General features: G+C 42.1%; 1 protein-coding gene across 11 annotated transcripts in view; it reads left to right on the forward strand.

The window, feature by feature from the left end:
- The window catches only part of EPHA5 (EPH receptor A5), a 209,362-nt gene that overhangs the window by 144,593 nt on the left and 51,671 nt on the right, over nt 1-13,098 (forward strand). For 10 of the 11 annotated variants that reach the window (XM_050896101.1, XM_050896099.1, XM_050896100.1 and 7 more), the window contains one exon: nt 12,165-12,289. The exons of the other annotated variant lie outside the window; for it this stretch is intronic. In XM_050896101.1, coding sequence (XP_050752058.1) covers nt 12,165-12,289 — 125 coding nt within the window. The remainder of the gene's footprint in view (nt 1-12,164; nt 12,290-13,098) is intronic. 11 annotated transcript variants of the gene reach the window in all.

Consider the following 13,098-nt stretch of genomic DNA (forward strand, 5'->3'; position numbering starts at 1 on the left):
AAGATATATTTGAGAGTGCAGCTTCACAAATGCTTACTCTGAAGCCATAAGTTGCTTGATTCCTATAAGCCTCTTCCTAGCCACATCTAGGAATAGTGAAGTCCCCGTTTTTGTTTCGCAGCCAGGAGGTGGATGGATGTAAAATGTGGATTTGTGGTTCATTTTTTTTCCCTGATGCTTCAGAGAGCGGCACTGTTGGAAATGCAAGCCAAGAAGGCAGAAAATTCCCACTCTTCTATCCTGTGTGCGTATATCTCACCTAATTTTTGATCAGTCATACCCACAAAGCAGTGAAAAATACTGTTGCAGGAGGACCAGCCACCAACCAGTGTAGATAGCGTTAAGCAGCGTGTTGCAGACAGAAACCTGTTTGACCACAGCTCTGATGCTGAGGAGAAGCTAAAGACATGTCCATTTATGCATCGTATGTGCAAATACAATTTAAAACATCTGAAATCTCTGTTGGGACCATTTAGCTTCTGGATAGCAATCCTACCCTCGGATGCTCGGGCTATTTTCCTGTTCCCGTAGCATTGCCCCAACCTCCAGAGCCCATGGTGATCCAGCTGAGTAGGCAAGTGCTTAGGACATACCCTGTCAGCAGCAGAGGGGACAAATTGGACTAGAGAGTCCCTGTACAGTCTGTAAATTGGGTTTTCATGTCAGAAGTGTTCTGGAGTATTCTTGAGTATGTCTCTAAATCCTTTTCAACACCTTCAGAAACCAACTGGACTGGAAAAGCTTGCCATATTTTGTCAAAAGAGAGTCTGTATTTGCTTCCTGCAGGAAGGTAATGCCTCTGCAGGGCGGGAGAGTCAAGAGCCATGCTTTCATATGCAGCTGCATTTATCCCATTCAAAACACTGATGTTCATCCTGGGCTTTGTGTTGCTCGGTCGTGATCTCTGCAGTTCGCCTCAGCAAAGCAATTTTACACAATGCTCGTTTTTTTAGCACACAACTAGTGCTTCTGCTTGGAAACAGAAGTTGGAGAGAGTTATTAAATTATGAAAATAAGCCTTTACCACAAATTTCCCTGTAATTTTCCTTTTTGTCACTCATGTAGGATTTTTGTTCCATGTTTGAGCTCAGTGTGGTATCGCTAAGTTGCTTGTGATTTAAATAGAAGAAGCTGGCTGCCAGGAGTAATGCTTGCAGGTATTCTTTCTTTTCTTTATTTGCCTTACAGCAGTGCCTGCAGGCCAAAGCAAAGATTGTGCTGGCAGCATCTGAATAGTTAGTTCCTGCCCCTCAAGTCAAAATAGATAAAGGAATTATCATTATCTTCATTGCACAGATAACAGCAGGGAAAGATGAAGTGACTTGCCCATGGTCACGCTACGAGTCTCTGGCAGAGCCGGAAAGCAAAGTATTATTTCCTCTGGTCCGATGCTTTTATCCCAGTGCCATCCTTTTGTGCAACTAGCCGCTTTCAACAATTTAGATTTTTCCTTAACATCTCCTGGCACAAATGTGCAGGCTGGTAAATGGCACAAAATATATGTCTCCCAGATCTCTGCCTTTCAAGATCCTTTTTATTTTTGTCACTCACCTTATGATGCCCAGCTGCCTTTGTAGAGCCATGTGTCTGGAAGGATCTCAGGATGTGCTCATCTAACCTGCTTTAAAACCTCCAAAGACACAGATGCCACAGGTTCACTGGGTGATTTTTCCCAGTGCTTCATTATTTTTATTGTTAGAAAGCTGTTCCTAAATTTAATTCTGTGCTTGTCTTGCTCCAGAGACAGCAGCCTTTTACTTATTTGTAGACTTATGTTCTCTTTCAGTCTCTTCCCTGGGACTCCCCGGAAGCTCTGCTTCTTTCACTCTCTGTTCGTAGTTTTCTCAGCTTGTGCTTGTTCTCTGATTCCCTCTTGGATTCCCTCAAAATGCACTGTTTTTCCTGACATTCAAAATGGGGCACAGTACAGAGCTGCCAGCTCCCTCAAGCACTTTCCACTTCTCCCCAAGGACCCGATAAATCACTTCTCTGCCTCCTGGGAAGCCCCGGGTTGAAGCTGCAGCTCTTCTTCCTTCCTTCCAAAGGGGCATTGCATGTTCCCATGTTTCACACTGCAAAAGTTACCCTTAGGAAGCTGAAGGTACCTGAATTTCCCTTGGCAGTATCAAGAGATGTTTTCTCAAGCATCTGTAGTGCACTTTGATCTGTGCCGCATTTGCTAGTTAGCTTCATTTCAGTGTTTGGAACCTGAGATTTTAGGGCAAACTGTACCCATGGTCACACTTAAGTGCCAAAAAACTGGGCAGGATGTCGAGGTTGGCAGCAAGGGTAAGATCTGTTAGATTTTGTCTCTATTTGTCTGCCATTTCCCTTAAAAACAGTGATAGCCTGGGCAGCGTTTGCCCTGATTCAGAAAAGCTACTGTCAGCCTGAAACCAAGGACAGGGTGGGAGTGGGTTTATGGATCACAGGTATATATAACCATAGGTATATAAACCTTTCCATTTCAGCTCTAGTCACTTTGAGTTTTTACTGTTCTGGGTTTTTGTTCTAATGTAACCTGTTTGATACTTTTTTTTTTTTTTTTTTTTTTTTAAATAATCTTATTTCAAGCCTTCTGGTTTTCATTGGGGAACTTGCTTATGGAAAAGGTCTGGACCGTGGTTCTGCAAAGCTCTGGCCAGCTCAGGGTCCTGTCAAAGGTGGTGGGCTTGTGCTTTTCTCCCATTTATGAATGAGATGTGAGAGAAGAGCGGTGGTGGTAGGAGGGACTGAGTACCATAGGAAATCCAAAACTAGCTACCACAGGAGTTAAGGACTTTGCCCGTTATTTCTTCTGACCTGCTGCACCTCTTCAGTAGCTGTTCTTCAAGTGGAAACATAAGGAATTTATTTGGCCGCCTCTGATTTCACTGGAGTGTTTAGTAATTTGGCTTTAATATTAGAATTCATCAGCAAGACTGATTGGTGTATCGTACAGAGTGGCAGGCTTGGCAGAGAAGGAAATTTCCCACGCAGTTTAAAAATGGTCCATGAATTTACTGGGTTTAGAGTTTGATAGCAGCTGGAAGAAGGATGCAGCAAGTCTTGTATGAAGAAAGGAGCCAGTATAGGAATTAAGAAGGTGAATTATGGTAGGGAGCAGGAACATGCACATTTTATGCATTTTATTCAGTAGCTATGGTTTGGTTTTGTTTTGTTTTTAATGGTGTGTGGTTTTTAAAAGGAAGCTTTTGCTTAAATGCAAATGAGATATTATGTTATTAATGATAGGAGGGGTGCTGGTAAGTGTGCTGGAAGCGAACCTGATAAATGCACTCAATAATGAGGATTCTACTGCAAAATGCTGAGCCCTGTGGCTATGATCCAGCAAAGTGCTGACAGCAGTGGTAGTAGTCATGCGCTTAAAGTTAAGCATTTTCCCAAAGCGCTTTGATGGATCAGAGCTGGAGTCCTTATCACCTTGCTAGGAGTGAGTTTATAGTAAGAGTCTTGTGAGTCGATGGTATTTATTCTTAGGTTTCACAAATAAACCATTAATGGAATATAGGGAAATTACAGCTCTTCTGTGGCATGAAGGAATCTGGCTCTGGCCTTAACCACAGACTGTTGCCCAGCTTTGAGAAAAACTTAACATCTTGATTTCCAGAAGCCCTAGAAAAACCAAAACCAGGTATTGCAATTCCCTGTGGATCTGCCCCCTATAGGAAGATACTCCTTCACGCCTCTCTTCCCTGCTCCGGCAACCCTTTGTCTTGGGTACGCCTCGGCCTCGGGTGCAAGCACCTGCTAGGGACAGCAGAGAGCCCTTTTCACTGAGGCCAGGCAAACCGTGATACCCTAATGTCTCCCTCTCCCTTCCCAGGATCAGGATAAATTACAGCCCAACAGGAACTGTCTGTGCAGGACTCAGGGCTGATGCTGCTGTAAGTACAAATGAATGTACGCTAGGCCTGGCAATTGGGAAGAAGTTTCCCAAACAGTGAATTATGGCCATGGCCAGTCTTGCCGGGCCAGTTTTTAAAATTTTTTTTTTTTTTTAAACAGTCTGTAGCTTTATGAAGGGGATTTTGCACCACGGTGTCTGTGACTCTGGCTTTGGAGTCCCTGCAAAATACAGGTGAGTGTTTGCAAGCATTCAGGTTTCAGGGGCAAAACATTACCTCGATTGATGTTACAGAGCATGGAGCCCTTTGTAGCTTTTGTTATATAGACAGTCCTTAAAATTCTCATACACTGATGTTCCTGATAAGACATTGAATGTGTTTGTTGAGTGAACAAGCTGGAGGTAATACTTCCCCTCCCTCGAGATGAGTGTGCTCAATATTCTACAGTTGTCTGTGGTAAGTCTTCTCAGAAATCACAAAAGAAATGAAAATAACAGAGTATGGAGGATTTCTTGACAACTGAAATGCCACGACATTTCTCATTTCTCTACATCCCAACAGTGGGCATTTCCAATGGTGACAGTGCTAGTTAGCTCGTGCTATCTGGAGACAAACTACCGCTAATGCCATTGTTCTCATTTACAACTTTTAAGATTGCCGGGGCGGGGTTCGTATCACCTGCAATTTTCTCTTGTGATATCTGGTCATGTTTTCCTAAAGCCCTGTGTCTACAAGTCATGGGAATCTGGAGGCAGCTTCCACTCTTTAGGAGTACGTCTCGCATCTGTGATTGCCAGGAGCCAAAAGCATGTCTGTACAACTCCGTAAACAGAAGGCAAATGAAAAGAATCCAATTTATTTTTTGAAATCATGTGCTTTTAAGAGTCTTGCCCAAGATGATGCAGTGTTTGGAGATGGCAGTGATATATGATAGATGCCATTAAATATTCTGGCTGTGTTGTATATGGGGTGGTGCGCACGTGAGGAATGACAAAGTAGTCTTGCCCCAAAGGCTCTATAGTTTAGTGCCCAGATTCTGTGATGTCTTTAGGCTCTGCTGGTTATCCTGTTGCAATTGCAACATGTGATAGCTGTGTCATGGCATAGCTTCATTATGCTAAATTTTTTAGAAGTTATTTACTTTTTTTTGTGGTGAAAGCAGTGATTTTTGGAAATATTTGTGTAGTCAGCAACAGGGCATACAGAAAGGAGTGCCGGAGCTGAGACGTTGCTATGCCTGCCTAGGTTGTCTCCACAAAGGCAGGCGCTTCAGTGAGCCTTAGCAATACTTTGCTAAGGCAAAATGTTTTGTGAATGGCAAAGCTTGCATTGGCTGCATCTGCTGACCTTCGCGGAGTATGTGTTGAGCCCCGCTTTCTTACAGTTAACACCATATTTTGAATAAGAGGAAAAGACTGCATACAAACACTTTAAAGCTATGCATTTTATTGTTTTCATAACTTATGCATCAATAAACAGTAACTAGTCTTAATAGCAAAGTATATTTTATAGATACATTTTCATAATACAAGTTAATGTAATGAGGATTTGAGTAGTGATTTTGTACACACAGTAATACTGCTCTCTTGCTGTTTGTTCTTTTAATACCGTTTTATAGGAGTAGCTAAATATCATGGAGCGTTCATCAAAAGATTTGCGGCAAGAAGCAATAGGTCCTTGTGGGTGGATCAGTTGATGTTAGCTAGTCGCTGTGAAACAGAAGATACTTGGTTTCCCTTGGGTTTTCTGTTTGCTGTTTCTCTCCTTGCAAGCTTCTCCAGGAGATGCTCAGAGAAAAGGCGGCCTTGAATTAGGTGAATTTAGCATGCATGCACCCCTCCTTCCCCCAAGTTGTGCTAGTGCAGTGGAATTACAGCAAGAACAGGGTATTGGGGCACAGTAAATCTTGAAGCCTTAGACCACGCTGGTGCATTGCAGTCCCAGTCTAACCAGGCATATCTCCTGAGCTGTTACACAGATCAGAAGTAAGAGATTGACTGTTTATCCTGTGCTAATGCAAATTGCACGCAGATAACTTCTGTTATCTCTGTAAAAGTTTTTTTTCTGTTTTGTATCTTCCAACCATGAGCACTTCTCTGTAGTGGGGCTGCTGGTAATTAAAAGCATCGGGTTAGTAGTGTCCACAAAACCACAGCATCCATCCTGCTCTCTTTGCCTTTAGCAAAGGTACTTTTCTGGTATCTTAGGTCCAACAGTTAGAAGTCTAGAGAGAAATTATCTGAGGAAAGCTTTGTCAAAGAAAGAACAGGCTCTCCAAGAGAATTAGGCAGCAATTTGAGTTTCACCTTGCACGAACCCAACCCTGTGTCCAGCTGGGAGGCAGCAAGGTCTGGGACCACCTTGGCTCTGTGACCAGCTTGGGCTTCAAGTCATGTCCTGCTGTCGAGCTCAAGGAGCTGCATTTAATCTTTTAGGGACTGGGGTGGGAACCACCTGAAAGATCACCTCTTTTCATATGAGATAAATCTGGTTGCTTGGTTTAGCTGTGGACTCATGTTACAAAAATGGGGCCTTGCCTTTTGTCGGGGTCACTGAGTGCTTGAATCATGTTCCTCTCTCTTGTGTGACCTCTTTCGTTTCAAGGCACACGTCAAGGTATCTCAGGTTTCGGAGGCATTCAAAATGGAGGTAGGTAACGGAGACTGTAAATTGGTCTAAGACCTGGCATTTACCTCAGGTGTTTGTCTTGGGAAGCAGAAGATATGAAGAAACACTATATATTCGTTGCCAAGGAAATTTGAAGATTGTGTTCTCGTTTTGATATTTGATGTGTGAAAAGGACCAGTGTGAAGTCCCCATCTACTCAAGAGATACCTTGAAAAATCATTTGAAAGAAGAGGATCTCCATATATGAACTGTGTTTTTAGGATTGGGCTTGTATTTGGCAAGGTGTTTGGGTTTAATCCTGGGGCTAAAATTTACCCCCATGCATTGTTTAGGGCCTGTGCATCATTGAAATCCCATGTAAGATCTCAGATAGAATTGAAATGGCATTTAATGCTACGTAGTCCAAGGACCTTTCATTCCCTGGACTCAGTTTTCAGAAGCACTTACAAGCACCTGCAAATTGGGGTCCAACCTGTTTGCCTAACTAGCCAGGCATGGTTTGCAACTGCTTGTCCTCAAGGGACAAAGAGTTTTGAAAGCCATTATCAGGCAAACTGGGGTACGTTTGGGATATTAAAAATTGCAGCACAGAAGTCAAATTATGACTTAAACACTAAATTGTGACCCAGGTATAATATCCACAGTAAAAGTACTCTTAGGGAGCCATTGGCTGTTGAGCTTTTCTAAAAGTATATCATTTCTATACAGAAATGCAAAGAGGTAATACAGTGAAGTCTTTTTTTTTTTCTTCTCAAAACAGTGTTTCTGTTTTAACTAATGTATGTATCTTGTTTAAAATGAATCTACTGCTTGAAGCCATCTGCAATTTCACATGCCTTTAGTGTGACTTGGTGAATAATGCAGGTCTTGCTCCAAACTCTGAAGTCACCAAAGGCCTGATTAAAAAAATTCAATAATGTCATTAATTAGAAACTGAGTGAAAAATTGCAGTATACCAGGCTTTTGAAGTGGAACCAGAATTACTTGTCTTGTGGTTACACTTCTGATACAGGTTTCATTTTCTTCAATTAAACCTGGCTTTATAAGTGCATTAATGATAGCATAACTAGTTGGTTATATGATGACAGGTGAAGGTATTGAGTTAATCACAAGCATGAATTTGACTTAAATCTTCTGGCATAAATTCAGACTGCAAAAGAAACATCGTATCACATGGAGGAAGGAACTCCAAGGTGTATTGCAAGGTCTGAAGCGTTAGATCCCAAACGTTTGCACATACAGAAATGTAATCACAGTAAAAGAAATTGCAAACGCATGAAAAACACATGAAAATCCATAGCATAGATGTCTATAAAAGGTGATGTCTATATCTATATATATATGTCATATGTCTATATGACATCTATGTCATAGATGTCTATAACAGCAGCCAGGACAGAGATGGTAGCAGCAGGATCTTCCTCTTTGATGTCTTAGTTGTCTTTGGAAAGGGGCCTGAAGCCCAGATAGCTGGAGAGCCAAAGGAAGGAGAGCTGCCAGCCCCTTTGCCCATGTAAATCAGTATCTCTTCCTGGGCTACTCTGGGTTGCTCCAAGTGAGGATCTGTCCTGGCAGAAGTTAAAGCTGGATTGAAGGTCCTGGGCTGGTGGCTTGTTTTTTGCACCGAAGGTGAAGGGAGCTATTACTTTTTTTTTTTTATCAGAAGTGGAAAACTTCACTGGCTGTGGGGCTAAGGGTGAGATGGGGAGCCATTAGCTGTTGTTTCTGCCAGAGTGAAAAATACCGAGGCAAAAGTAATTGGGCTGGAGAGAGCATTAGATAGACCATGAGATGTAGAAACTGGATTATTTGTTTTATCTTGGTGCAGTGGTCATTCACCTGATAACATTAGTTTCTCTTAAAATATAATTAACATTTTATTCCACTAAGTATCATTGTATGTTAGATGTTAGTGGGACACAGCACAGTATGTTGTAAATACTGGGTTTGGTGCCTAGATGGCTAATTCAGTGCTAATGTCATTATCAAAGGTTGCAGAGGAAGAATGTCCTAAAAGGTCTAATCCTCAGGAAATCATCTCCTGTAGTTATTCAGATGTGACTAATGATGCATATTCTGCAGAAACTTTAATTTATTTATTTGGTATGTCCCCTTTTTCTTCTGAAGAAATGCTAGAAACAGAACAAAAAAAGGTAAAATCAGTTTTCTGTGCTTTTATTTGCTTCCTGATTAATTTTGGTCTCAGGAAAGCAAAAATGTACATTAGCAATTTCACACCTTGTTACATCTTCTGTTTGCTTTCATCACACGCATGGCTGTTTTCATGAATGGCAAACATAAACATAAATGATGTAATATCCCTGTTTGATTTTGAGTGTCTTGCTGAGAAATTAATGCATATGTGCAGATTACTTGTAAAGCAACATGTGAACAATTCATGATGTACATCCACCCTTTGTAGTGTCAAGGCAGGGATTTGAACAAGACTTCTGCCTGCTTACATAAGAAACATGGGAGATTACAGCTTTATGTATCTTCACTCTTAATGTGAATTTATTTTTTTACATGTTGTACTCCAAATGGAAGTGCTCCATGGCTTGACTTCTTTCTATTAAGAGGATGCTGCCCTTGCGGAAGCAGTGACCTTTGAAAAGCAAATCTCAAGTAATCCTTTTATTTTCCTGAGATCATATACCACAGTATCCAGTTGCAGGCTTTTAAGATGGAATGATTGCAGACTTTGTCCGCTTGCCTGGATTGGATTACATTTTGTTTGACAAAGAAAACTCTAAAATACTTATACCTTCCTTCAGTTCAGAGCGTTGTAATCTCTGTGCGTTGAGGATGCAGAGTAGTTGCCGTATCATCCCAGCACCGCTGGGATTTATTGAATTTACTTAATTGGCCTTTATCTCACGGTTACACTTTAACGCTTCTTTTGAAGGAGATTCAAAAAGGATACAGTTACTCCTTTTCTAATTTACTTTGAGGGTTGGGTTACTCATTTTCTTATCTTCCCTCCTTTTCCTGGTAGAGCAGAGCATTCTGCAGAGCCACGATTGAACATGTTAGAGACTTGCACGGTGAGAGATTTAAGTCCATGAAGCTGTTAACTAGCCAAGCTTTTTACACACAGCTTTTTAAAGAGGATGCTCTGTTTTAGGGGAGTAGGGAGTTTGATGGGCACTTTTGGATGGCTGGTGGTGCATTTTGTGTTGTACTGTGCTGCTGCGTGTGAAGGAGAGCTGAACTCCCCTGAACTTCCCAGGGAAAGATTTTGCAGCAGAGTTCAGGAGCACTTGCATCGTTCTCTTGTTTTTAAAGCACTTGTGAGCCTCAGTCCTATAAACATTTCGGGAAACCTCGATAAAGTGGATGAAGAGTCCATTATTTGGTCAGGCAATCTTGATACTGAGAATTGCATGGTTTTCCCCTTCCTGAGAGGTGTTTGATACCAGGGAGGGCTGAGGTCTCCCCTCACTGCACTTCTCAAGTTTGCTTTTGCTAATAGGGGTTTAAAAAGGTTTAATGCTCAGCTCTGACTTTCTCCATCCTGCCAGACCTCTGCTGCCAGCTCTGCAAGCCTGGGACAGGCATTGCAGGGATTTGGGGGCAGTGGAGAACAGTCCCAGAGGGGCATGGGTCCCTTTTTCTGAGTACTTTGGTGTCTCCATCCCCTATATATAGCATCCAAGTGGCTCATGATAAGAAGTGATCAGTATTGTCTATTTAAGTAGGATTGTAGAACCACCTGTTATTTGGCACCACCACCCTACAGTGAGACTTGTTTTCAGATGCCTCTGAAAACCATGTACTTCCCTTTGCATTAGAAGGGAAGTTCATCCTATTTTAATAGAGTTCACTACTCGCTGTATCTTCTCTGGGCTAACACATCTGACCATACACATGTGCGCGGACCGTATATCTCACATGCACAACTCAACTTGCTGTGCACATGTATGCGCAACACATATTTAGGCACCTGGATTAATTAATGGAAAGTCCTATGCCAGATTAGCAGTTTGAGTCTAGGTTGTTATTTGCCTTCACATAGCCCAAAAATTGTGGAGGACGTCAGCCGAGGGTAAGGTGAGTTTTGCGCATGAAAAATTGTTGGTGATCACTATGCGGTGCCTACATAGATAACATGATCATCATTCAAATCAAGGTGGTTTTTACTTGCTCAGTGGAGCAGTTGTGAGCACGGTGGTGGATGCACAGCTAAAAAGTGAGTGTTGTCTGTACAGCTTGATGCCAGCTCTCCAGCAGAAAACAATATGGAAATGGCCAACACCTTTCAGGATCCTCCAAAAGCCAAGTGGGGGAGAGATTAGTAAATAGGAGTGAGAAAAATGGGCTGAAAAGAGACTGAGATGCGGGAGCTTGCTTTAAAAGAGAGGGCTTGCTGCTAGCCTTCAGTCCAGGGATAATTGTCTGGAGCTCTTCCCTTACTCTTTTTGGCTGAAGATCAGACCTGGCAAAATTAGTTTGTTGTCTTTATTTTACTTAATGGTTTGGGGTTTTTTTTAGTGTTATGATAATTAGCTAGTCCTGCATATAGGAAAAGTAGTCTTTTTTTATAGTTCCAAATACATTTTGGAAGATAAAATGTGGTCATTTGCTATTGCTCTTTGCACTCAGTTCCCCGTATGGCCACAAAGGTCTTTGCCGTGGGTCTCCCCAGCCCCCCTGTAATCCTTGCCAAGAGCTGGCCTGTCCGGAGGGTGAGTCGAAGGCCCTCGGCCAGGCATGGGCTGGTTTTCCCTCTGGAGAAGCTGCTCTTGGCTCTGTAAATTAGAGACTATGAATTTCTCCCATCCCCTTTTCACTCAGTGTTGTTTCCTAACCTCTGGTATGAAATACCTGGGGTGTTAGGGTTGCATTGCCCATAGCAACTTTTGCTAGGGAGCTGGCAGGGGTGGTAACAACCACAACTTGAAAAGTCTCTGCAGATATCAGACTAAAAACAAAGGATCAATCCTGTTTCTGATGCACGTGTGCTGCAAAAGGCAGATAACCTTTCAGGGCTGCATCTTAAAATAATAAGCAGAGCTGGTATAGCTGCTTTCATGCTGTGGCTTCCCCAAGCACGCCGCAAACTTCTGAACTGTGATTGCCATTAAAATCTTTACAGTTGCCATTTGCAAGGAATTAGCATCACTATGCGAGCTGTAGCACCCCAGCGATATTTATGGAGAGCAATTAAATTCTAAAGGTTGTAATGGCCTTGCTACCCTGTTCCTTGCTTCTGGAAGGAGGGGGCTGAAAGATGCCTAGGCTTTAACTACTGTACAAGCCAAAAAATAAATAGTTAAGGAGCCCACATAATCTGAGGTCTTCTGAAAAATACATACCTTCAAAGCAGCTGAAAGAAAGCAATATGTAATCAGTATGTAATTCTGACACATTTGAAAAGGCAAGGTGTGGGGTTGATGTGTTTGAAAAGTGCTTGAAAAGACAAGGTTGATGTGTAAGCTGATGATGATAGTTCATGTTGTTACTTTGCTCAGGTGGGTGATGCTGGTCAGATCCTCAGCTGCTGAAGATCTGCGAGTCCAGTTGTTAAAAATGGGCAAATACCACCGAGGTGAAAACAGACCCCGCTGATCTGCAGTAGCTAAAGATCGCCTTGAGTTTGAGGATGTGCTAACGAGTTTGACTTTGGCAGGGGCAGACCGTCTTACTAACCATGGTTTTTGTCTGTTCTGTTTTTCTCCTGTCTTGCAGCACCTTCTCCAGTCAGTAGTGTGAAAAAAGGGAAGATAACTAAAAATAGCATCTCCCTTTCCTGGCAGGAGCCAGATCGACCCAACGGCATCATCCTGGAATACGAAATCAAATATTTTGAAAAGGTGTGACGGACTGATTGCTGAGCATCCCAAGTACCTTCTCTTTACTGTCCTCTTCTTTTAGTTATAATTATTTGAGTCATGGAAGGGAATAGAGCAATTTTACTCATAAATCAATGTCAGATTGATTTTGCAGTAAATGATTAGGAAGACTTGAAATGAGGGTGTTGTTTTCCATTAGTGCGCCACTTCTCTTGAACAAATACATTAAATCTGCGTGTCAGATTCCTCTCCGGCCGTATCACATTAAGATAGAGCCTGCTCATTTGTTAAAAATAGGAGGAGTTGGGGATCAAGCATCTATCTACTCCCGGAAACATCAGGCTATCCCTTGCCTTTGGTATTTCAATTTCTCACTTGATTTTGCACCCACAGTGTAAGGAGAGGAGAAGGATTTTGCGGAGAGATTGTATCTGCTCTGATATAAAGGAGGGCATCCTGGCTTAAAAGCTTGCCTGGGTTTTCCAGCTCTTGCTCTCAGTCTAATGGAAAACACTCTCTCTTCCTACAAAGCTTGCCTCTCCTAGTCTTCATTTCAAATGGTGACTTGTTCTCTTCCTGTAAAATTAATGCAGTTTAAATGAAAACTGTAACAAATGCACTTTGTCTAAATAGTATCTTTTGAGCGATGCAGCCTTAGATCTTTGGAAATCTTAGATTTCCAAAAATCAAGTTCGCTAGAGTTGACTGAATAGCAGTTTCTTGCCTTAGCTGGGATTGTAAGGTGTTCTTTTTTCTTCTGAAACAGCCAGGCTTTCTATATGATAACAAGAGGAAAATAATGAAAATGAGTCACAATTCACTTTGGGGGG

The sequence above is a fragment of the Gymnogyps californianus genome, chromosome 4 (assembly GCF_018139145.2).
Source record: "Gymnogyps californianus isolate 813 chromosome 4, ASM1813914v2, whole genome shotgun sequence".
NCBI classification, from domain to species: Eukaryota; Metazoa; Chordata; class Aves; order Accipitriformes; family Cathartidae; genus Gymnogyps; species Gymnogyps californianus.